General features: G+C 38.3%; 1 protein-coding gene across 1 annotated transcript in view; it reads left to right on the forward strand.

The window, feature by feature from the left end:
• The window catches only part of pappa2 (pappalysin 2), a 56,175-nt gene that overhangs the window by 24,309 nt on the left and 5,343 nt on the right, over positions 1–26,523 (forward strand). The window contains exons 7-21 of the mRNA XM_049482907.1: positions 398–580; positions 1,305–1,608; positions 5,444–5,572; positions 6,673–6,758; positions 10,091–10,284; positions 10,813–10,932; positions 11,026–11,161; positions 11,388–11,562; positions 12,240–12,402; positions 13,068–13,245; positions 15,938–16,151; positions 17,659–17,827; positions 18,195–18,327; positions 18,509–18,618; positions 20,942–21,013. Of these exons, the coding sequence (XP_049338864.1) occupies positions 398–580; positions 1,305–1,608; positions 5,444–5,572; positions 6,673–6,758; positions 10,091–10,284; positions 10,813–10,932; positions 11,026–11,161; positions 11,388–11,562; positions 12,240–12,402; positions 13,068–13,245; positions 15,938–16,151; positions 17,659–17,827; positions 18,195–18,327; positions 18,509–18,618; positions 20,942–21,013 (2,366 nt within the window). The remainder of the gene's footprint in view (positions 1–397; positions 581–1,304; positions 1,609–5,443; positions 5,573–6,672; positions 6,759–10,090; positions 10,285–10,812; positions 10,933–11,025; positions 11,162–11,387; positions 11,563–12,239; positions 12,403–13,067; positions 13,246–15,937; positions 16,152–17,658; positions 17,828–18,194; positions 18,328–18,508; positions 18,619–20,941; positions 21,014–26,523) is intronic.

The following is a 26,523-nucleotide window of genomic DNA, read 5'->3' on the forward strand; positions in this document are numbered from 1 at the left end:
AATTGTAATGACTAATTCCACCTTCTGCTATGAATACTGCTAATTAATGCATCTTTAGTATAAAATGTTATTAGACAAGTAATACACATTTTAATCATAAACTACAGTTATATGCAAGGGCAAACCATGCTTATAAAGTCTTTGAAATCTGTTTAATCCCAAAATCTTTAAAAAATGAAGTAAAATTACAGGCACAATGTGTAGTTCAGTGGCAAACCCTATACATGGAATTCCTTCATAAAATGCAAATGTGTGTCAGTGTTGGTATTCTTTACATTACTGGAACAATACTCTGTTTACACACCTACGTCATGGGGACCTATTGCTTTATGGGGACCAAAAATCAGGTGTCTACCAGTCAGTATTTGTTTCTATGTGTTTCTGTGTGTGTGTTCAGGTGCTCCAGATGTGTACCAGGTATGTGAGCCCAGCATGCGAACCTGGAGCCCCGAGTTCAGCCTCTATGAGGCCAATATGACCTCCCCCTGTCCCCAGACTGAGGGCTGTGTTCTCCAGCTCTACTTCCAGCACCCAGTGATCCCAGACACCATAACCATCTGGATCACCTACATCTCCACCAGTGAGTCCTGCAGCCAGCACACAATCACAATCAGTAAAAATATGTTTAACAACAGTCACATCTAATTCATAAAGTGAGATATTGTGTGGTGAGATGTTGTGAGATGTTGTGAGATGTGTGATGCGAATTGTGTTGTGAGATTTGTAATGAGATTTATAGTGAGATGTCATGTGGTGATATGTTGTAAGATGTTGTGTGGTGATATGTTGTGAGATGTGTGGTGAGATTTTGTGAGATATTGTGTGGTGTAATGAGATGAGATGAGTTGTGAGATGTGTTGTGAGATGTTGTGTGGTGAGATGTTTTGAGATGTGTGTTAAGAAGTTTGGATATGCTGTGAGATATTGTGAGATGTTGTGAGATGTGAGATGTGTGATAAGATGATGTGTTGTGAGATGTGTGATGAGCTATATGGTAAGAAGTTCTGAGATGTTGTGAGATATTGTGAGATGTGTGGTGAGATGTGTGGTAAGATATTGTAAAATGTTGTGAGATATTGTGAAATGTGTGGTGAGATGTTGTGAGATGTGTGGTGAGATGTTATGAGATGTTGTATAATGACATTGCTCCTCTTGCTCACAAATAGTCAAGCTATCTCAAACCAAAAATCAGGTCCCCATAAGGACAGCGCTTTATAATTAACACAGGGGTTGTGAGACATGTGGTGAGATATTGCGAGATGTTGTGAGATGTTGTGTGGTGAAATTGCTCCACTTGCTCACAGACAGTCAAGCCATCTCTAACCTGGAATTCATCCTGGAAACGGGCGAGTCTCTTCACGCTGGTCCTCAGCAGGTCTTCTGTGACGTTCCGCTGACTCTGAGGGTGAACACCAACAAGAAGGTGAAAGCCATCAAAATGTGCACTTTTGATAAGAAGCTGGAGATCGACGCCGCCCTGCTGACGTCTCGACCCCAGAACCCGCTCTGCTCGCGCTGCCGGCCTCTGCTGTACCGCGTCCTGAGAGAACCCGCCATCAGGGAGGACTGGAGTCCTGTCATCCTCAAACAGAACACATACACGGACAGGTACCAGCCTTAATGTATCTACAATACTAAAATATATTTTACCTACTTAAACCCACTTACACTGTGCGTGTTTAATCAGGTGAGTCAGATTTTTATTATAATTAGAGCCTAGACAATATATCATTTGACTTTATAGGTTAAAAACCCCATTCAATATTCACTAAAACATTTAAAAAGAGTTTGTTTGAGGTGTTGGAGGTCTTGTTTTAAGCTTTTAGGATATTGGCCTTTTAGTATTTAGGATAATGCATTCATCATCAAAAAAATAAATTCTGCACCGAGACAGAGGATAAAAGTTATCAAGAACAAAAAATAATATAAATTTAGGCTAATATAGGTAATATTTATAGTTATACCACTCTAGTTAATTCCGACCCTGCATTGTGATAGGCTGAGAGGCCTTCTATGAGTATCATTATCAGCCGGTAATGCACTGTAACTAATTGAAGCTCTCCATGTATTACTTCGCCACATACAGGTTACCTAGCAACCAATGATGCAGCGCTTACAAGCCAAAGAGCACAGCTACAAACAAACAGAGTAGCAATGGAACTATTTTAACTGGCGGAATGTTTATTTTATAACCAAACAGATCCTATTTTGTCCTCCTCTTTAACTCTTTTGATAAAATCTTTCAATAAACAGTGATAGTGAAACTCTGCCACTCCATGACATTTTGGTACAACACTGTTGCTGCAGACTTTTGAAACCTTGACGTTTAATTTCAGGTTTAATTATCATTGGTTTATATTCCTTCTGGGTGCAATTACTTATAGGTTGATACGTTCATCATATGGTAAGGTTGTAAAGTCATGAATAAGTGTGAAGTTAACAAAGTACTGTTTAAACTGTAAATGTAAAATGATAGATAGTTGATAGCCAGCATTATCATTTATAGTTATCGTGCTTTTATTAGCAATTTTGTTCCGTCTTCTTACAGTTTGAATCAGAACCAAATGATATCATAACTTTCTGCTGATAGCGCATGAGGACCCCTCCGCTGACAGTTGTTTTCCCAATAATGTCACTTAGCGTGCTAATTAATTAATGTCCCAGTGCTCCCCAATGTACGTCACATTTTCATCTGCCCGTTTTAGTCTGAAGATGTCCACAGAGTTCTGGTTTATTTCTCCTCGAGTGCTCGCAATAGGTCAAAATGTTCAGGCATTAATGGCGCGAAGCGAAATCTGTTTCATCTCCAGAAAAAGTTTCTTCCACCAGCCCTGTAAGTGCAAAAAGATGGAAAAACCGAAGGGAATAGAGTTATGTGGAGAGGGAGGAAGGAAGCATGGATGAGGAAGATAGAAAGAGAGAGAGAAAGAGAGAGAAAGAGAGAAAGAAAGTATGAGAGAGTGAAAGTCTGGAATAGAAACCAAATGTGACCATTTTACCAGTAAAAACAGTAAACACCTGAAGCTGTTTGCAGGTGTCGTGTGATCGCTTCCTCTCTCTCTCTCTCTCTTTCTCTTTCTCTGAGAAAATTTGGAGGTTTCATCATTATATTTATTACAGGATGATAGTGAATGTTGAATTTTATCCTGAATTAGTTATTAGACTTTTACCTTCCCTTAAACTATTGACCTATTTACACAAAGTGAAAGTAAACAGTTATTAAACAGTATTTTTAGTATTGAGTTTATTCTACTTTTTTAATATTTTTAAGCACTTTATCTTACATCCTGCACAAGGTGCGTCACGATGCTCATTGCTATCTTACACCAAGCCAGCAGTCTACTTTCACACCTTTCACCTGCGTTATATAAATAGTGTCAGATTGTAGGAATATATCTATATTTATCTACAGTTGTCAGTCCTGTCACTGTCTGTCTGCCTGCCACGGACTCTAATGCTAACTCTATTTCCCATGATACGCCTGCACTGAACTCTCCGGACATGCTGGATCACATGACTCGTCACGTTCCGCTTCGCCGTCCTACTGATTGCACACACCTGCACTCTGCACTATAAAAAGTGCTTACATTCACTCAGTCTTTGCCCGGTATTAAACCTATATGACCTTTTTTGCCCTTTTTGACTACTCTGTAGCTTAGCCCTTTGTTTGTTAGCTTCTTTTGGTACTGACCCAGTTTAGTTTATTGACTATCCCTTTGCCTTGCCCTCTCTTGCTCAGTTTTGGATTACCTCTGTTTGACCTCCTGTCTGTATCATTCTGGTATGATGTATATTTATACTGCTCTTGTTCCTTCTTGCTCTGCCTGCTATTGACTACTCTTATCTGTTAAAATTATCATTTTATAATCAATTTTTATTGTATCTGCGCTTGTTTGTCCCGTGTTTGGCTCTAGTAACAGACATTCTGGTCTGTTTGGCAGATGCTGCACTGCCACCAAGAGGTCTGCAAAAAAAAAAAAAACTGCTGCTATTTACAGGCCTGATGCTGCTAATCATACCTGATAAACATATTGATGAGTTCCCTCTTTTTACCCAATCAGCATTTTTATTACAGCACCTAAACCCCGCCCTCCTGCCAGAGCTTTACAGGTAAATACTGTAACCCTCATGTCTAAACTGAAGGATGCACCAATCCTCCATCCTGCAGTAACTTCAATCTGATCAGTAACACAGAATCCACTGGGGACCGAGAGACATCTCGTCCTCTCCGGCCCTGAAACCGATCCATAATTAATGAGGGCAATTTGTAGAGGGGTAACCGGAGCCGATGGAGAGAGCAGATGATGCTCTGCCCGCTCAGGCATCCCTTCCTACCGGCCGGAAAAGTGGCTGAAATCAAACAAACCCTGGCGTTGGAGGGGCAGGGGGCTCTTTTTATAGACCCTGAGTCCTGAAACCGGTCGATACTTCAGAACAGTGCAGAACACTGTGAAACCTATGCCATCATGAGGTCAATCCTGCTCAGATACAAGTTTAGAACAGGCTTCTGCTGCCAGATAAATAAAGCTGTGAAAGTAGAGTGTAGAGAGTGGCAGCAGAGCTGTAGAACCATATAAATGGTGTATATAAATATAAACCAGTAAGGACGTCAAAATGCATTGATGCGTTTATTAGCATTAATGTAGAAGATAATAGTTTAGTGTCTTCATGGCGAATACAATAGTGTGTATTTTTCAATTTTCCCAAAAATCATCAGAGCTCCTTATAATCCGGTGCTCCTTATGTATGAATTCTACCTGTCAGGTATTAAGGAGCAGTAAAGACACTTATAATGCTGAAGTACAGAGTTTAAGGGAGTTAGCACTGCTATCCGGGACTGGCTATGCTGCTAACCGCAGCTAGCGCTCACCCCAAAAAATACTGTAATTATAAGCTTACTGTAAATAAACAGAAGTGCATTACTCACCCAAATAAACAGGAGTTTTCAGTAGAGAAATCTGTGTAGATTAACATCCAGCACTCGTTTAACTTTTTTAAAGATTTTTTAAAAGAGTTTTTTAACATATTAAAGAAATTGAGTGCAAATTGTTTCTTCAATAGTATTGAGTAGATTCTGTGTTTTTGTGGGGGTTAATTGGGTAAAGGTATGGCAACAATGCCTTAAAGTCTCTGACTAAATAAGTAAAATAAGTGGACAGGATTTAAATAAATCTCTATGGAGTGTATTGGGATTATAATCTTGGTTTATTTTATACTGAAATATTCAACTCTGTCAAATAACTCCAACACTGAACAATATCTAAATCCTGATGAGCTAAAATCACACTTTCAGAAAGAAAATCAACTCTACAGTTTTGCTGTGTATTACAAAACTATTTACTAGTGTATTTGGTAGATGATGTTTATTTAATTGAGGTGATGTTTGCCTGTGTGTGTGTGTGTGTGTGTGTGTGTGTGTGTGTTTGTTCTGAACTCTTTACAGTGATGTTGGGCGAGGAGAGAGGTATGAGTACAGGATTCAGGTGGAGGTGGACGGTGTGCTGAGTGAACTTTCTCCACCGCTGGTCTACACCCACGGAGAGCATTACTGTGGAGACGGCCAGCAGCAGGGGTAAAATAACACTACTGTTATAAAATAATGTCCTATAAAATATGTCGGATTAGCTTATTCTAAAATAAGGGTCACGAGAACAAGCCCGAACTAAACATACGAGAATTAGTCATGCCAAACCAGAGAATCTCTACAGAGGTGAATACAAACCTGAAGTGAGCGTAGAATGAATGGGTTCATATAAAGCAACTGAGCAAAATCACAGTTTTACAGTTATAAAATAAATGTCTGATCACTTTTATACTGAAATATATGCTTTAATCCTTAATATAAAACAATATCAACCATTTCAGTACTTCAGACATAATGTTTTAACGCTTTAAACTCCACTTATAAACCTTTTAACCTCAGTGCAATAGCTGCAACTCAGTTTAAAATAATTTCGTGATATTTCATGGTATTTTTGAGATAATGATACTCTTCGTGACACAACAAAACACTGTATTAAAAAAAGAGATTTCAAGAATGCACAAAATGCAACAAAATGACAATTAAATGTTATTATTTCATACAATATGATATGATATGTCACACCCCCTTTTAACTGAGATATTAAAAAATACAAGAATTTTATCAGATTTACGGTAACAGAAGTAAATGATTCAGAATGTCATAATACTAATAATAATAAGTTTTACTGGACAGATATATGTCTCTAGTAGATATATGATGGGAATAATGGGAGAACAGTGTTAATTTTTCTTTTGTTGCTAAAAACAGTAAAAAAAATGTAGCACCCTGATGTGATAATAATTAGGGGTGTTTGATATGGCTCCATATTTCAGGGTATAATATTGTATAATATCGTTACCATATTCAAAAATGTTGGTGATATTATTATTTATTGATCCTTCTGAATAGAATTACAATCCCACACTTCCTTCTGGGTGAAACTACTATTTTGACAGTGAGTGTAATTAAGATTTATAGCTTAGTTTTCTTTTCTAGTGCTTTATTTTTAAACAGAAAGTTTGGGTGTGTGTCTGTGTGTGTGTGTTTGTTTGGCAGTGTGTGTGTGTGTGTGTACTGTACTGAGCAGTTGTTATGGTAATATTTTCCGCAGGGTAACCCTTGGCTTCTCTCTGAATTCCCCCCCACAGGAACGAGGAATGTGACGACGGGAATCTGCTGGATGGAGACGGCTGCTCCAAAAAATGCCGCATTGAGCCGGGCTTCAACTGTGCGGGTGAGTCGCGCTCGAGCGCCCCCTGGCACCGACTCAAATAATGATTACCAGCTTTCATTATGCCTGGTTCACACTACACGACTGTGTTTAGTTGTTGAGTCACTTATTACTACATTTCTCTCTTTGGGAAATCGTCAAATCACCGGGTTACTCTCCAAAAACACCTTTATCACGAGAACACGCCAGAACTAAACACACACGAGAACTAGCGATGCCAAACCAGAGAATCTCTTGAGAGGCGAATACAAACCTGAAGTGGGCGCAGAATTAATGGGTTCATATGAAGCAACTGAGCAAAATCTGAATTTATAAATGTCTGATCTATATAAAATGATTCAATACTGCAGACAAAAGTTTTAAGGACACGTAGTTCTCTTTCTTTTTTTTTTGTGGGAGTTTACTGCTCGTTCCACTTCACACTTACGCAATACTTTGTGTTGTCTAATACTTAAAATACAATAAAATACGTTTAAGTTTGTGGTTGTAAGGTGACCAAATTTGGAAAAGTTCAAGAGGTATGAATACTTTTGCAAGCCACTGTATTTTTTGACATAGTTTTCATAAATAAAAAGCAACCCAACCGCCAAATTAGAAGATTAGATTTAGTGAGCAGTGATGCCCTGCATGAGTCATCCTGTTAGTGCCAGCACTGTTGGCAGACAGCTGCACCACGCAGGAATACATGCATTGACTCCCAGTCGTCGACGTGTAAATATTACCTATATTGAACAGCCAAGACCAACAAAAAGTATAGAAAAGTTTATTTACCATTTCTTACTACATCTCGCAAAAAATACATCTTCTCTATTATTTCTGGCTTTAATTATTTGCATAATGGGCGTGTCTTCCCAGCCCTCACTTATACTATTCATGTATAGTCTTCACCTTGGGTGCTTACCTCTTCTAGAAATGTGATTTTGTGCAGAAGTTTTGTCCTGTATGTGTTTTTTCTTGTTCATTTGTTGGTATTTTTGCTTAATAAAGGCTAAAATTGTTGATTCTCTAATTATATATAAAATAAAATTGCCATTTTCAGTCTCGCTTTTCAGTAAAGGAAATCGTAACTTGTTTTTAATGCTGTTGAAGAAACTGCTCCACATCAGGCAGAGCTTTCCTTAAATGACCTTTAAATCAGAGCTTCAAAATCACCCAGATCTGCTGGCGCAGAGATCAGCCTGTGAGTCAGCCTGTGTTAGCCTGGATTAGTCGTGGCTATCGTTGTGTTTACATGTGTTTTGCCAAATTTCTCTTTTTTCAGTTTCTCTTTTTCTCTTATTTTAAATGTGGTGATGTTAAAAGTGGAAATGATGTATTCTGTGTCATTTACCTTAATATATAACTCAAATAAATTGGATTTTACTCAGATTTATTTCATTGAAGTGAAACTCAATCAGTTTTTATTGTGTTATTGTGATAAAATACAGTTGATTTGTCAGATTTACGTAATAAAAGTTAATGACTGTTCAGTGTTACATTGTGAAATACATTAAAAAGGTTTAATTTCTCTCTATATCCAGGTTTATGCCTTTGAAAAGAGAGAGAGAGAGAGTTTTAAAACCCTATTGGCTGAAAACAGTTGACAAAGGTTAAGGCTTGAGTTCTCTTCAACTGGGACAAACAAGGCAACGTTAATGGCAAATAATAATATTAACATACATTGACAACTGAGAGTTTAGGGTTTAAAAGTCATTTAATGAGTAAAACATCTCCATCTTTGCTTTTTTCCAGCATTACATGACTTTTAGTTTAAGTTTTAAACTGTTCTTTCACTGCGTTTATCTCCAGATGCGATTTGCCATTCTTTTTGTAGGTCACTGTAGTAGCCGAATGTTCTCAAGTGGAAGATGGGTGGTTACAAGCCTTCAATCAAAGCTGATCTTGAGCTTGAATTTTTACCCAAAAGCAGTGTGTAAGACTGGTGGAGGAGACCATGCGAGGACACATGAAAGCTGTGAATACAAATCAGGATTATTTATATTTATCCACAAAATATTGATCACTCAAGTCTTCCTGTGTTAAAACATTAGTATTATTGTTTCTAAATGATTATGAACGTGTTGCATCATTTTTCTTATAATGACCATTTCTCAAATGTTCTCATTTATTTTCTGCAATAAATGCTCCAAATAACAGTATTTTTACTTGGAATTTGGGAGAAACATTGTCTGTAGTTTATGGAATAAAACTCCAATCTTCACTTAACTCAAACATAAACCTATAAAGTTTAAAACCAGATAAACTCATGATGATTTTGAACTGGTGTTTAATTGTTTTAGGTCTATATCTGAGGAGAAAAGCTGTGAAATGGCTCCAGGAGTCTCGGTTAGTCGTAATGTGGCGTGAGTAAAGGCCTGAGCTCCGTGGCTGATGTATTTCTAATGTATTGTTAATTTGGCGCTGCAGTCGGTTTCAGACACTCTGGCTTTGAAGAGTGGAGCCCATTGATCACCTCATCAGTGATTCATCCTCATACCTCAGAGCGGCTGGAGACCGGCTCAGACTGCGCTCTGATGTCATTTCCACGCTCCTGCTGTTTGTGAATCCACCCCCTATTACATGCAAATTCCTCGTGCAAATTCCTCCTCACCCCTGCCCCCCCCAACCCCAACTACTGTCACACCTCCACCTTATTAAAGTGATTCAGCTCCGGCGTTCCTACCGCCTGACATCACCCCACCAGCTGAACCTCGACGGCTTAACGCTTTCATGATTCAATCAGTCAATCAATCAGTCAATCAATCAATCAATCAGTCAATCAACCAACCTTTATTTTCACTCTGTAAAAAAACAGTTTAAAGTTTAAAAGGGATTAAAAACATTTAATTAGATATAATAAGAATCAAAATTTTTAAAAGTGAAGTAAAACGATAAGAATCAATAAAACGAATAATAATAATGAACTAAGAACATAGGAATCAAAATGAACACCTAAGCATAAAAAAATAAATAAATAAAATAAATAAAACAAGAGAAAAACTTATTTAAAAACTCATTTAAAACAACCATAGGGTTTCTGATGAGGCTTAGAAACTAAAAATTAGAAATCAGTGATCCCAGTCAGTTGAGCTTCAACAAATAACCCTTCTGATTGATAAAGGTTTTTTTTTTTTTTGCATAAAATTGCATCATTTTCAGTTTGAGTTTCGAACTGTTCTTTGCCTTCATTTCTCACCAAAAACACCATTTGCCATTCTTTTTGTAGGTCACTTCACGATTTTCTTTTCACTCTTTTCCAAGTATCTTTGCTAAAGCTTTACTTGTTGTTTATGGAAAGCAGTGAGCATTAGACGGTGTGAAATGTACTGGTGTTACTGGTGTTCCCTCTCCTTCAGGTCGGCCGAGTCGATGTTATATATTCGAGGGTGATGGAGTGTGTGAGGAGTTTGAGAGAGGATCCAGTGTAAGAGACTGTGGGTTCTTCACCCCTGAGGGTTTCATTGACCAATGGGCTTCCAGCGCCACGGCCTCCCATCAGGACCAGCACTGCTCTGCTCTCGCTGCTACAGGGATGCCTGATCTCAGTCAGGTACTGTACACCTGCACACCACCCTGTAACCCAGCCCAATGTTCATTATATATAAACTGCCACTATGATCTCTATGATCGGAATCGGGGGATCGCCGGTTCGAATCCCGGCTATGCAACTTGCCATCAGCTGCCGGAGCCCCGAGAGAGCACAGTTGTCCTTGCTCTCTCTCTCTGGGTGGGTACAGTACAGTAGATGGCGCTCTCTCTTTCCCCTCATCACTCCTAGTGTGATGTGGATCAGCACAAGGCTGCATCTGTGAGCTGATGTATCAGAACCACCAGAGTCGCTGCGCTTTCCTCCGAGCGTTAGCACTGTGATGCTACTCAGCAATGCTACAGCATCAGCAGCAGCTCAAAAAAAGGAGGAGTCTGACTTCACATTTTGAAAGTTATAGGGGCATCCTAATGATCCTAGGCTGATGAGAAAATTTGTGCAAACCATATTTTGGCTCAGATCTTATATTTGATGTATATATATTTTATATAATCAATTCTCTGTTTTTTATTGTTATTTTTTATTTGTCAGATGTGCAGGTCTCAGTACGTAGAGATGAACGATGCTCTGAGCCGGGAGGCGTGGGTCCCTTACTCCGCCCACCTCAACCCCCACCCCCACCACGAGCACGGCCAGCCGGCGTGGCTGAGGGTACGACTGGAATTAAAGAGAGATTATAGAAACAGTGTGGATTAATAACCCTGAGTCTGAGTGAGCTGATGTAGTTGTGTGTGTTTTTTGAAGGTGGAGTTTGAAAGACCTGGAATAGCAGCTTCAGTCCTCATTTACCTGGCGTACGACGGGGGAATGCACGGAGAAAACTGCAGGAAAACAGTCCATATACAGCTCTGTGACACCAACGGCCTCAACCACACACTCGGTATAAAAACTAAAACCTTAAAATCACACAGTAAATACATTATACTCATCATATTCTCACAAAAATACAGTAGCTGCACCCAGTAGAAAGTGTGGGATTGCGGTGCTGTTTTTGGACCTGATACGGGTAATATTTATTGAGCTACATGCAATATAAATATATATATATATATATATTTATATATAGTTTTTTATATTCTAATGTGTATGTGTGTCTTTATCTGCAGGTACCTACGAGCTGTCGTGTCAGCGTAACCCCCTGGTGGTGAACGTCACTCACAACCTGAGTTTACCATTTTACCAAACGGCCGCGGTTCTGCTGAACTTCTCCACGGTTCACGTGGCGGTGCTGGGGGTTGCCCTGCGTACGTCCTGCCATTTCAGCGCCTTCGCCCTGACTGGGTGCGCTGAGGGTGGGCTCTCCCATGCCTTCACAAACACACACACACACATATATATATATATATATATATGTTTATACTGCATATATACTGCATATATATAATATATAATATAATACCTAGATTATACCTCACACATAGCTTGTCAATAGAAATACAGTCAAAATGAAAGTTACCATAAACTGTAGACGTTATATAGTCCTAAACATTTCTAACCCACACAGATACACATATGCAGCTCCACTATAGTTTTTAATTAGGAGGTATGATTTGAGTAAAATGTTTATATTCATAAAGAGTATTTAAGAGTTCAGAAATCAATATTTGGTGGAATAATCCTGGTTTTTAATCACAGTTTTTTTTTTCATGCATCTTGGCATCATGTTCTCCTCCTCCACCAGTCTTACACACTGCTTTTGGATAACTTTATGCTGCTTTACTCCTGGTGTAAAAATTCAAGCAGTTCAGTTTGGTGGTTTGATGGTTTGTGATCATCCATCTTCCTCTTGATTATATTCCAGAGGTTTTTAATTTGGTCTGAATTCTGCAGGAAAGATTCTTGAATTGATGTTTGTAAGCGATGGAAGGAAAAGCTAGGAAAGCTAACCTGTTGTGTTGTGTGTGTGTGTGTGTGTGGTGTGTGTGTATTGTGTGTGTGTGTGTGTGTGTGTGTATCAGGTGTGTACGCAGACCCTGTACCATGGACTCGTGCAGTGCTGTGAAGGTGGATCATGCGTTTGTTAACTGTACTCCCGACACACACCCCACACACTGCTCTGTTTCCTGCCATCGAGGATACACTCTCAGTGTGCTGAGCGGCTCAGGACTTCAGCCTCAGCAGGTGAGTTACTAAAGGTTACTACAGGTTAATTTACTGTTTAATTAACCTTACTGTAATATATATATATATATTTGGTTAGTAAATAAAATGTATTGCCTAATTATTAGCAGTAAAACACACTTCTAATGGAAAGCCATTAAATATTACAGTCCCACTTTATAATAACTGTCACTAATTACTATGTAGTTACACGGTAACTACAGTGTAACTACTGATGAAGTACACATTGTTACAGATTAACTACAGAGGTACAGGTTGTGTAAGTACACATGTGTATTAAGGTTAATTCTGACTTGTGTAAGTACACATGTGTACCAGGGTGTGTGTACTTACATAAGTAATAATTACAGCCCTAATTACATACTAGACAATAGCTGTTGGATAGGTTTATACTCAACTAATCACACACACTATTACACATGTGTAAGTACACACACTGTTACACATGTGTAAGTACACTTACTCTATCACATTTTTCAAATTTGAATTGAGAGTGGAGTCAGCTAAAATCAGCCAAACCCCAGTTTCCCATGGTATGGTATGCTAGCTCACTGGCAGGTGGTGATGTTATCCACTGCACCACACCACACACTACTGTTAGCTAGGTAACATATTTGCATCTTTAGTGCCTGATTTTTTTAGACCTGTTTATCTGTTATTATCAGAGAGAGGTGGATCTGGTGTGTGAGAGCGGTGTTTGGGATCGGATGATCACCTGCCAGCCTGTAGACTGCGGCGTTCCCAACGAGTCCCACGTCTACTTCTCCTCCTTCTCCTGCCCCTGGGGCACGACGTTCGGAAAACAGTGTACCTTTACCTGCAGAGCTCCTGCCATCCTGCAGGGTAAATACTCTTTAACCTTCTCTACCATTAAACTGCTTACAGAGCTGTTGAGTAATGAAGTAGAAATACTACTGATACCTGAATTAGGTAGAAATATGGGTTTTCTACACTTTACTGGAGTCTTGGTGGAAAGAAATAGAAATATATGAAGTAAAGTTTACTAAAAGAAAGGATTGACTGAAGTTCAGTTCACTTATTTACTCTATGAAATATTTAACTCTTGAAACCGAGTTGAAGTTACTTAAATTGATCTGAAATTAAATTTACTTTAAAAAAGTAAATGCAGAAAGTAGCAAAACTTTTTTAATTTTACTCATAATTTTTTTTTGTGTGTAAGTAAGTGTGTGTGTGTGTTTAGATGGTGTGTGTGTGTGTGTGTGTGTGTGTGTAGATGGTGTGTGTGTGTGTATGGTGTGTGTACTTGGCGTTTATCCCTGGTCCCCTTCCACAGGCCTCTTGTCTGTAACTGTATAAACAGGAAGGTGGTGCTGGGTCGGGTGTAGGAGGGCAGAGTACAGGTGGAGAGAGGAAACACAGCGAGAACAAGAGTTTATTTCAGCCTCATCTCTTAACCAGCACGACCACCACAACCACCACAACCACCACATCAGCCCCCAGAGCCCCCAACCTTCTGACACGCTCAGCCGGACTCCCCTCACCCTCTACCCTGTACAGATCTCCACGTCTTAAAGAGACACTAAACCCTAAATTATATATTTTTTCATTAAAAGCTAAAATGTGTTCCTTTAAAGTAATAAAATATACCATCCCTGCTTGAAATGATTATAAACCTTCCCTAACCTTTAAAAAACACTTTTATTTCTGACTCTGCAGCGCCCCCCACAGGTTCAACTGTGCTAGCAAATCAGTCAGTAATCAATAATCAATAATACCACCCTCCTGGTGACGTCCAACCATTTCCGACTCACCACTATCAAAGGTACACTGCTCAGCCCAATCAGCTTCTACTTCCTGCCGCACCTCTAAACCCATACATCACCCAATGCCACTCCCAAACTACCCCTCCCATTTTTGTTTTTGCATTTTTCAAATTTAAGCTGAGGGTGGATCATTCATTTTTCACATATACATGTATATATAAAATATCTTCAAATCATCAACGTTTAACAAGAAACAAGAATCTCATTACTGTGTGATTCAGTCTTTTTTTGTACAGCTTATTTAAAAATTAAATTAAGGTGAAGAATTTTAAGTTTTATATTTTTACAGAGTGTTTTTGTGGCCTAAAGCCGCTCTGAGAGCGAGCTCTATCCTGCTCCTCCGGCAGGTTACAGAGCAGCCCGTGGTCACCGGGTTCTCAGGAAGCAGGACTGCATTGCATCACTGAGCAAGTATGCTCTCAGGTCCTGATGGCGAGACGTTTTTTAGTCTGGTGATGCAACTCAAACATTTAACCTCATACTCTTCATTACTGTCTGTCTGCTCTCAGTAGATGTTAAAAGTTTCTTCAACTTTTAAAAAGTCTTGGGGTATGTGGGACACGTTTTCAGTATTTAGCGCTGTCAGGACAGAGTAAAGTGATTAAAGTGATTCTGAGAGTTTGGACTCTAAGGCCCTATTTTAGCGATTTATAGCTGTATTTAGGGGTGTGTTAGTGTGTCTTTGCTATCGTAATGACGGGAAAAGTACAAAAGGCATGTGCTAATTATCTTAATGTGAAATAGTAAACCAATCAGAGTGTCTCTTGTTTGCTCATCATTCTCTTTAAGAGTAGATCAGGTGAGCTCTGACTTTGGTGGATTGCTATTGTAACGGTGCAGCTACCTGGACGTGTTCAACAAACTCTTCTCAGCAGAGGAAACTGAGCTGCTGGTTGACGCTGTGATTTAACACAATGGATTTTTCTCTGTTGATTTGTCACAGTGGATTTAACACTGATTTAACTCTGTGGATTTAACATTGTGTATTTAGCACTTTGTGAATTTAACACTGTGGATTTAACACTTTGTGGATTTAACACTTTGATTTAAACACTGTGATTAAAAACTGTGGATTTAACACTATTGATTTATCGCTGAATTTAACACTGTGGATTTAACACTTTGTGGATTTGAAAGTTGTGCTGTGTGTGGTTTTGTGGATCGTTTGCAGACGTTTGCCTGAAGCTATAAACTGAGCTGCCATTCTGTCAAACGTATAAAGCTTTAAAACGGCTTTTAAAAAGATTCATTATATTTTATGGACCAATAAAATTTCTTAAGAACTTTTTTCTTTTTGCAAAATTTAATGAGATATGTTTTACCATACAGCCGTCATATGGCTTCATGCTACGTTCAGACATGTACAAAACATAAAGCAGAGGTTAGCATGTAGTTCTTTGTTTTTAGCGTTGGACGTCTGTGTCAGAAAACAGCGTTAAAATCCAGTTTTAGCTGATTAAGATGGTTGGAAAGCATTTTGTTATTTTTTTTATTATTCTAGTAATTTATTTTATTGGTTTACATTTTTAAATTACATTTTTACTGATTGTTTTTCTGACACTTTTACTATTAATTTTTATTGTTTTATTCCTAAAGTTCCTTTTTTTAGCTTAACCTGATAAAATATTTGATTTAAAATTTGAGCTGCATTGGAAATGAGGGTTACCCTCAGTGTGTTACCAAGTAAAAAATAAAGATTGATTAATTGATTGATTTTATTTCTTCTTCTCTCTGATTTTTTGATGCTCCAGGTGAGAGTGATACCCTGGCGTGTCTGGAAGACGGGTTGTGGTCGTTTCCTGAAGCTTACTGTAAAATTGAGTGTCTGGATCCACCAGTGATTCCTAATGCTAAACTGCTGGTGCCGCAGTGTGAGGGCAGCCGGCATGACGTCGGCACGGTGTGCAGCTACAAGTGCAGCCCCGGCTACTTCGTCACTGGAACACTCAGTAAAAAAAATAAGAGGTAAGTACTTACTGATGTTTAGAGAAGTTTGGAGAAGTTTGAGGAAGTTTTGAAAAGTTTGGTGAAGTTTGAAGAATTTTGAGAAGTTTGAGGAAGTTTAAAGAAGTTTGAGGAAGTTTGAAGAAGTTTCAAGAATTTTGAAGCAGAAAGGGGAAGTTTGGTAAAGTTTTGAGAAGTTTGGTGAACTTTGAAGAAGTTTGGAGAAGTTTGAGGAAGTTTGAGGAAGTTTGGAGAAGTTTAGAGAAGTTTGGAGAAGTTTAGAGAAGTTTGGAGAAGTTTAGAGAAGTTTAGAGAAGTTTGGAGAAGTTTAGAGAAGTTTGGAGGAGTTTACTGTTTGCTGAGGTTTGGTTAAGTTTCGAGAATTTTGAAGCAGAAAGGGGAAGTTTGGTGAAGTTTGAAAAAGTTTGGAAAAGTTTGGTGAAGTTTTGAGAAGTGTGGTGAAGTGTGGTGATGTTTGGTGATGTTTGGAGACGTTTAATGAAGTTTGCTGAAGTTTGGTGAGGTTTAGTGAAGTTAAGGGAAGATAAGATAAGTTTGCTAAAGTTTGGAGACATTTGGTGAAGTATGAAGAATTTGGGGGAACTTTGGTGAAGTTTTAAAAGCTTGGAGAAGTTTAAGGTTACGTTTGGAGAAGTTTAGAGAAGTTTAGTAAAGTTTGGTGAAGTTTGAAACATTTGAAGAAATTTGTAGAGGTTTGGAGAAGTTCAGTGGAGTTTGGTTAAGTTTAGAGAATTTTAAAGAAGAAAGGCAAAGTTTGGAGCAGTTTGGTGAAAGTTGAAGATATTTAGAGGAGTATAGAACAGTTTACAGAAGTTTGAAGAAGTTTTGAAACATTTGCTGAAGTGAGCAGCATTAGTTGAAGCTAGTTTGGTGTTTGACGGATGTTTAGTGGAATGTGTTTGATTAGATTTATCGAGTGAAGTCAGACAGTGCAGCTTAGCCCAATTTAAGAGGTCCAACACCTCCACCTGCCCGAGCTTTATGGCTTTATTAAAGCAGGTGATAAAATATCCAGCGTCTCCTGAGCTGCTTTAATTGGCAGTTCATGCTGCAAGCGATCGCCAGCAGCTCTAATAAATGCCTCTAAATGCTGTTGTTTATTAATACCTTTGACATGTTTGCTCTGAAAGGCATTCCATTATGCGAGTACAGCGCAGTGTTTACGGCCGGTTCAGAGAAGAGTTCTGCAGTAATAAAGACGGGGAACGTTTTCGCTTCTGTGTGTTTCTCACCGGTTAGCAGTTTTTAGAAAGCTGATGTTTGATGGTTTAGGAGGAGAACTCGGCTTTTCCTCTGTTGCTGAACTGGAAGAGAAGTAGTGATTATAGAGCTCTGTGTTGGGGAAGTGTTCAGCAGATGTTTGGTTAAAAACATAAACTTACATTAAATCTTTAATGTTAAGTGGGTTATTTTTTATATCTGATTTATTTTTTATATCTGATTACTCAAGTTTTATATAAAGTATTATAGTATTATTTGTGTGTGTGTGTGTGTGTGTGTGTATCAGGAGGATACTGAGGTTGGAGTGTATGGAGGGTGGGAGGTGGCAGCAGGGGGGCTGTACCCCGGTCTCGTGCCCGTCTCTGCCCGCTGTGTTTGAGGGCATGTACTCCTGTACCAACTGGCGGGACTTTAACAGTGTCTGCACCCTGCACTGCCCCAACCCCACAGAGAGGGTAAATATATATATATATATATATATATATATATATATATAATATACACACTTATCATACACTTATTACATCATATCAGTTATTTATCTTTACTGTTTTATTTATAGTAGAAAGAGTATTAATAAATACATGTTATTCAGAATAATAATATGATCTATCAGCTATCTATTAGTAATCTATCAGAGATCTATCAGAAGTATATCAAATATCTATTAGTAATATTTGTGATCTATTAAAGCTCTATAAGTGATATATCAGAGATCTATTAGAGATCTATTAGTTCTCTATCAGAGATCTATCAGTGATATATTATTGATCTATCAGTGATATATTATTAATAGATTTTTGTATTTTGTGATTTCTGTAGTATTCGATTCGCTGCACTCAGGACGGCAGGTGGACTGAGGATTTCTCTATGTGTGAGAGGATAAAGGGGGCGTGTCCGGCTCCTCAGGTGCTGAACTTTGTGGAGTACACCTGTGATAACGGACTTGGTGTAGGTGAGGATATAAACACACCTTAAAAAGTGTTACTAAACCCACTGATGAAAAAGACATTCTAAAAAATAGAATGATGTATGGGTTTAGGGGCGGGGCCAGATTTTTTTACATGTGTTTACATGAATATATTCAGCAGATGCAAATGATGGCTTGAGAAAAGCTTGTTTTTGTGTGATGGTAGGTGCGGTCTGCTACCCAACATGCATTGTGGCCCTGAGTGACCCTGTGGTGTTGGCTGAGAACTCTACAGCCGATACTCTCAAACACTGGGTTGTGCCCACCAGAGTTGAGGTAAGGTTATCAGTTTCTCTGATTTTTCTATTTATAGGTTTATGTTTGAGTAAAATGAACATTGTTGTTTTATTCTATAAACTACAGACAACATTTCTCCCAAATTACAAATAAAAATATTCTCATTTAGAGCATTTATTTACAGAAAATGAGAAATGTCTGAAATAACAAAAAAGATGCAGAGCTTTCAGACCTCAAATAATGCAAAGAAAACAAGTTCATATTCATAAAGTTTTAAGAGTTCAGAAATAATCAATATTAGGTGGAATAACCCTGGTTGGTTTTTAATCACAGTTTTTTTTCATGCATCTTGGCATCATGTTCTCCTCCACCAGTCTTACACACTACTTTTGGATAACTTTATGCTGCTTTACTCCTGGTGCAAAAATTCAAGCAGTTCAATTTGGTTTGATGGCTTTGGTAAAATCAAAGAAACTCATCATTTTTAAGTGATTTTTCCAGAGCTGTATGTAAATAGTATACAATTGGCTAATTTAAAAAAAAATTGATTGGCTAAAATAATAAAATCTCTTAACACTTTGTAGTTTGTTGTAGTTATAATTACATTATAATTACATTATAATTACATTATAATTACATTATAATTACAAATTATAATTATAATTACAGACTAGTCCTTCAGAAGGAGGTTATGAGTATGTTATTGGCATATTGTTACAGTTTATCGGTGTGCACAGTACGCAGTAGTTGGTGTGGTGTAGTGGATAACACCATCACCTGTCAGTGAGCTTCCCTATCATGTGGGAGATTAGGGTTCAATTCCTGGTCTGGGTGACTGAATATTGCGCTACACCAATAAGAGTCTATGGGTCCTTGGGCTAGACTCCCAACACTACATTAGCTCACCTCTTTAATAGAAATAACCCTGTAAATCGCTCTGAATAAGAGCATCAGATTAATGACGTAAATATAAATACTTTGATTTTCCTGCATAACAACACTGAAACTGAAACTGAATATAAATGTTCTCAATCTCATGCAATCAAGCATGAGCCTCAGAAATAATGCTCCTTAAATTCTCTTCAGATCAACAGGATGTTACAGGATTAAAGTGTATTTTCCCCAATGAGAAGCTCCTGCTCCGTGGCATGAGATCTACCGGTCGGAGAATTACCCAAATCCTCACTCTGGAATGGTTACTCCGTTGCCGTCTTCTATTAAACTCATTTGTTCTGATGACAATTTCGAGAAAGATGTTTATACAATAGAAAGTATAACGCCGCACAGCGAGAACCCGTGGAAGCCCAGTTTCCCCTCAGGTGTCGGGTTTATTTCTCCTCGGTGTTTATAATCACGCTTCACTTCTCTTACGTACATCAGGCTTTCCAGGAACAGGGTCGGCGCGCTGCGGAGTGCAGATTGGGTAAGGGAGATGGAGGAAAGGTCAGGGTAAAAGGAGATGAAGTGAAGATAAAGCCCTGATTTCCACGAATTCAGTGGTGAAACCGCCGGAGGAGCCAATCGGATTTCCACATGTGGAACCGAATAGCAGTTTCACATCAAATCAATGAAAACGTCGATCTGAAGAGAGAGGAGAGAGAGTGAGGAGAGAGAGAGAGAGAGAGGGAGCTGAAACCCTGAAACACATCGTTTCCTGTTTATTATCCAGCTTTATTCCTCTAATACTGCAGTGTGTTCAGTGTGTTCAGTGTTTTTGTCTGATTTTCGGTTTTATTTCTACGTTTCTACCAGTAAAGCTCTGTCTGCGACATCAGTTGTAAAAAGCGTTTTATTAACAAATCAGATTAGATCTGATTGAACTAACAGTGTGTATATGCAGTGAGTATGTGCTGATGCTATATATATCTGTATATATAATATTTATATTGCAGCACAAATTGCATTCTCTTTATATTTGAATCACTTCGCAAGACAGACAGACAGACAGACAGACAGACAGACAGATAGATAGATAGATAGTTCTCCTTTATTATTCCGTACATTTCCAACACAGCTCAGAACATGATACTACCACCACCAAGTTTAACAGATAGATCAGTGTTTATGGAGAGAGAGAGAGAGAGAGATAGATAGATGCCCAGATATGGATTGACCCTCAGTGTTGGATAAGTCCTCCTGTTGGACGGTGGTTTCCGGTTGAGAGTACGCTGTGTGTGATTGGCTGGGAGTAAATGGTTGTGTGTAAAACGTGATTGCAAAGCATCCTTGGGTTTTCCAGAAAGGCGCTACATAGGTGTAAAATTCATTCATTCAAATTAATAAATAAATAATAATATAAAACAACTTTACTAAACGTTTTAAGAACGTTTTTCTCTCTCTCTGTATGTGTGTGTGTGTGTAGAGTGTTGTGTGTACAGGAACAATGAAGTGGCATCCAAACCCGGAGCAGATCCACTGCATACAGTCCTGTGAGGTGAGCATCCCATAATTTATAGACGTATAGAGAACCATTCATATCTGATTTTAACTTCCTGTTGTTAGAAAATTTAACATATGGGTTACAGAGTAATCTTTCCGTCTTTCCTTTATTTTTGCTATTATTTTTAACCATATATCAACTGTTTTTCTCTTTTGGAGAAAATAAGAAATAATTAGAAGGTTTTTAGATTTTTTTTTTTTACATTAAAAGGCACTTTATGTATAAAATATCCATTTAAATTATGTGTCTGGATCAGCTCCACAGTGCTGGTTGCATTCCTCCAGGTGGACGGTGGTTTCCGGTTGAGAGTATGCTGTGTGTGATTGGCTGGGTGTAAATGGATGTGTGTAAAACATGATTGTTAATCAAATTATTCACAAACTCACTGTAAGTAAATGCACTCTATCCCTCCCTCTTTCCTTTATTTTGCTGTAGTTTTTCAGTAGAGTTGTGTTATTTTCTGTGTTAGAAGTGAAGTTGTGATGTGATGTTGCGTGTGCTGCTCTGGTTTGTGGAGTGTGTGATGAAGAACGTGGTGAATGATGGCCGTTTCCGTATCTGCTGAGCGTCAGGTTGAAGGAATGAGGGCTCTGAAAGAGTTCTACCAGCCCGGTGAGAAGGTGGTCCCCCACTCAGACAGCGATAAGGCTATTGTTGATTGTTTTTAGCTCAGCGAGCCAACGGTGGGGTCATTCTTCATTTTTCTGTGAGCAGAGAAAACACTCCACTGTACACTCCATGCATCTGTGTGGCCATATTTATAATAATGACTTACACAACCCATTATAAAGCATGAGTATAATTACATTCAATTACATTACATTAAAAACAGCCATCAGATCAGCCAAAATCAGCTCCATCAGGAGTAAAAACAGGACAAGTTTGTTAAAAGTTCGACTCTTTTGTTAGATTGTTTTGGGTTAAAAATAAAAAACTTAGGGCTCTATTTTAGTGATCTATAGGCAACCCGTCAACCCCGCATCACGCAGCTTGATTTATGGTCTGATAGTGTGTCTTTGCTATCGTAATGACAGGAAAAGTACACCTTGCACTGCTCGAAATGCAAAACAAAAGGCATAAACTAATTTTCTTAATTAGTCATTAAAGAACAATTGATTAATTAACATTATTAAGAAAATTAAAAAAAAAATTGGAAGAAGTTTTAAAGAAGTTTGGAAGAATTTAATTTCTTTTTTTAATCATTTTTGGAGATTTTTTTAGGGATTTTTTTTAAAGACGTTTTGGATAATTCTTTTAGATTGTTTTTGGGAGAAAAGTTGGACAATATTTGGAGAATCTTTGAAAAAAGTTTTGGAGAATTTTTGGAGAAATTTTAGAGAATTTTTGGAGAATTTTTGAAGAATTTTTATATTTTTTACACAGCAATCTTATGACTTTACTCAACTGCTTATTTCAAGTACTGTGGATTTAAAGAAATTCGTTTTGGGAACTTTATCTAAAATTGGTTAAATTGTCTGTTTTTACAACAATTCCACCGCAACTCGACTCTATAAAGACTCTTGTGTTTTTTTCCGGCTCTGGTGATTGGTCTGCGAATTCTCTTAAAAATCGTTAGGCGTTAGGTCGGATTTAGCTGCTCTGCATTATGATGCAGATTGCGTGTGCAGAAAATGAAGAATGTCCTTCATCCAAAGGAGTTCCCACATCATCTAATAGCTGAGATGTTTTTAACATTGTTCTCAGCCAAAAGAAACAGTCGGCGGTACGAAGCGATGATGAGATGATGCGACTCCAGCATCCAGCCTCCTCCACCACGCCGCCGGCCGCTCTATCAGCGAGCGAACGCTCTACTAAAAGAGCTGCACTCCTGCAACGAAATGTGGTTTATATATGAGCATAAAACATACAATACAGCCCTCACTTCCTCCCCTTTCAACCCACAACTCATGGAATCCTGCTCACGCTCATCCAGAGCACTAACTCACCGCCGGCTGCTGACAGGCCCGCCGCCCCCGAGCCAAGCTAAACCTATGATCTGATCGGCGCGGACGCGGCTCGATTGGACGGGGGGAATTTAAAGGAAGTGCTGGAACTGGTGGCCACATTAAATCAGTCACTACAAAAGTGCAAACGTCTTTAATGCAGAGATGAGACTAGCACACCACTTACCCGGGAAAAGAAATGAAAAAAGAAACGAAAAGGAAAGTGTCTGTGACGTAGGCGTCTGTTTTTAATGCTATTTTTATTTTATATAAAGCTATGGCGTGATAATCACAATATAGCAAAGTATATTGCTATGCTGTTTTTGTGTATGTTTTTGCACTTAAACTATAAGCTCTATATATATATATATATATATATATATATATATTTTATTATTCTTAAACCATGTTAAATTATATCAATCAATCAATCAATCAATCAACCTTTATTTTCACTCAGTAAATACATTAAGGGTAGCCCTCAATTATAATGTAGCCGAGGTTACATAGAGTTAAAGGGATTGAAACTTAAATTTAAATGATAAAAACAAGCAAACAATGTATATATATATATAAAATAATTTAAGATAAAATTAGATTAGAGGGAAGTCATTCAGATATCATTCTTGTCGTTGAATTTTAATCTTTTAATCTTTCGGAAATCTGTTCTTAAAAAACCTTTTTATTAAATAATAATAATAATAATAACAGGGCTGTGCTTCTTCAGTGTTGCAATGTTAATTATCATCATTCTGAACAGATTTCGCTCATTCAAACAACCCAAAAATTATGTATTTTAAAAGCTCAGTTTTATCACACTAAACTTACTTAAAAAAAAGATGAGGGGTTTAAATCGGGCTCAGGCTCTAAATGACGGTTTATGGGGCGAGTCAGGTTGAGTCGGGCTGGATACTTTGGGCTGATTTAAGCTCTACTGCTTTGTAATTTGGATTAAAAGGTTAGAATGTGTTTTATCTGTGAAAGCGATGGGGTTCATTGAGTGTTTTCCACCGCTCTCTTTGTTCCAGTAACATCTTTATGATTCCTTTCTTCCATGAAGAGAATCAGGATAAATACCAGTAAACAGACGGTCGGGGCATAACTGGAATTCCTGCACCTGCTGGTTTTGCCAGGCTTGAAGAGAATATCCAGCAGCAGAGCGAGTGGTGGCTGATGGTTTCTGAGGAGAGACTGAGGGGGAACGTGGGGGAAAAATGGGGGAAATGTTGTGGAAATGATGGGGAAACAAAGGGGGAAACGTTGGGGAATCGACGTTGGGGAAATAACCCTGGTTGGTTTTTAATCACAGTTTTTTTTTTTCATCTTGGCATCATGTTCTCCTCCTCCACCAGTCTTACACACTGCTTTTGGATAACTTTATGCTGCTTTACTCCTGGTGCAAAAATTCAAGCAGTTCAGTTTGGTGGTTTGATGGTTTGTGATCATCCATCTTCCTCTTGATTATATTCCAGAGATTTTTAATTTGGTAAAATCAGCTGTATTTTAACACAGCTATGTAATATATTATAAAAAATATTTATAGCCATGTGTATAATGCCTTATGAACATATTATAAAGCAGTGGCATAGTGTTATAATCATGATAAAGAAAGTGTTTTCAGCATTTATTTAGAATTTTATTAATAAGAAGAACAAATGCTGCTCAGGCTAAAGCAGACTTAATTATTAAGTATTTATTGTATTTCATGTAACGCAGTTCTGATCTAAGCAGAGACGCTCTTTTACCTGCAATATTAAAACTATTCCGTCTACCTGCCAGCCCGCTCTGCCCTGCATGTTCCTGAACAAAACCACTGCTTTTAACTGGATCCTGCATGATAACATCATAAATTATAGCAGGGCAGCACGTGTTGTGAATGCATTGTACCAGAGCTTATCCAGATGTTGCTTTTGTAATAGACCATTGATATGTAGGGGTCAGTTTAGGCCATGCAGGAGGGTTCTGGTCATCAGGTTTTGATCTCTGTTATATTTAAACGCATTTCTGATATATTAATATACTATACTACAATATTTACAGTGTCTGTCACAGAAAGACTCTCATTACAGCATTTATTACTAGACCTGTCACAATAATAATGCTATGTTCTGCATCAGCAGCCGGAGTCCGAGAGAGCGAGAGAGAGAGAGAGAGAGAGTACAGTCATGCTTCAGGCGTGGTCTTGCAATATATAAAATAAACCAATTAGAGTGTCTCTTTAAGAACTCATCATTCCCTTTAAGAGTAGATCAGGTGAGCTCTGACTTTGGTGGATTGCTATTGTAACGGTGCAGCTACCTGGACGTGTTCAACAAACTCTTCTCAGCAGAGGAAACTGAGCTGCTGGTTGACGCTGTGAAGGAGCTCCAGCAGCTCATTTTTTACGGGAACAGTATTTTATTTAATATTCTGTTTATTGTTGATGCAAAAGTTGCCAAGATAGCGATGAATGTCTGACTGGTGACTGTTGTTGGGGGTTTAATCAGTCAGTGGAGCTCCTGTGTGTTTTTTAAATCGGAACCACTTTAAAATAAGACTACCTTTATAAAGGGTTTATAAATAGTTTACAATAAGTTTATTAATGGTTACTAATTAGGTTGTAAATGCCTTAAAAATCTTTAATAATCAGTTATAACACATACGTAGAAAGGGCAACAATGACCTGTTGTTTGCCAAGTAGTGAACTATATCACACAGCCGTCTATATTGTTGCCCTTTCTAAGTATGTGTTATAACTGATTATTAATGATGATTCTTAAGGCATTTACAACCTAATTAGTACCCATTAATAAACTAGTTGTAAACCATTTATAAACCCTTTATAAAGGTAATCTTATTTTATTTTAAAGTGGTACCAATAAATCAATGTGGACATCTTGTGAATCGCACTCAGATCTAAAGAAACGTAAAATAAAGTATAAAAATAAATAAAAACAATTGTTGAGCCACATAAACCTTCAGTGCAATTGCATTTTTAATGCATTTTCAGAACAACATCTCAGATAAAAAGTCCACCACAATAATGGCCACCATCGCTCTGTTATGCTATTTTTTATGATATTTTTTTAGCTTCATATGCAGAAGTTGCATCAATCAAAAGCAGGGGAGTATTTCTGACTTCAGGAATCGGTCCAGATCTCTCCGTGTGGTCCGTACCCCCCGCCTCTCCTGGAAAACCCGAGCAGGAACATTTTTCAGACGCTGAACCGGAGGGGGATGACGCATCAAACGGGGGGCAGCGCTCCCCCGCTGAGAACCTGCTGTAAAGCGAGGAGCTGAAAATGTTGAAATTGTTGAGAATGTGTCAGGCAGCGAGAGCCGGGGAGAAACAGCGTCAGAGTCCAGCCTGTTGATAAGCTCTTGGCAGGTAATAATTATAGGAACTGATACCTCGAGCTGGAGAGCTGAGAGCTGAGCGCTGAGCGCTGGGATGGCGTGAGCGGCTGAATTGGCAGATCTGTGCAGATGTGGAGAACTTTTATGATCTTATTTTATATTCTATTATTATATTACATTATATTTTATTCAGCACATAAACCCCCATTCATTCATCCTCCTCCT

The sequence above is a fragment of the Astyanax mexicanus genome, chromosome 8 (genome assembly GCF_023375975.1).
Source record: "Astyanax mexicanus isolate ESR-SI-001 chromosome 8, AstMex3_surface, whole genome shotgun sequence".
NCBI lineage: Eukaryota > Metazoa > Chordata > Actinopteri > Characiformes > Acestrorhamphidae > Astyanax > Astyanax mexicanus.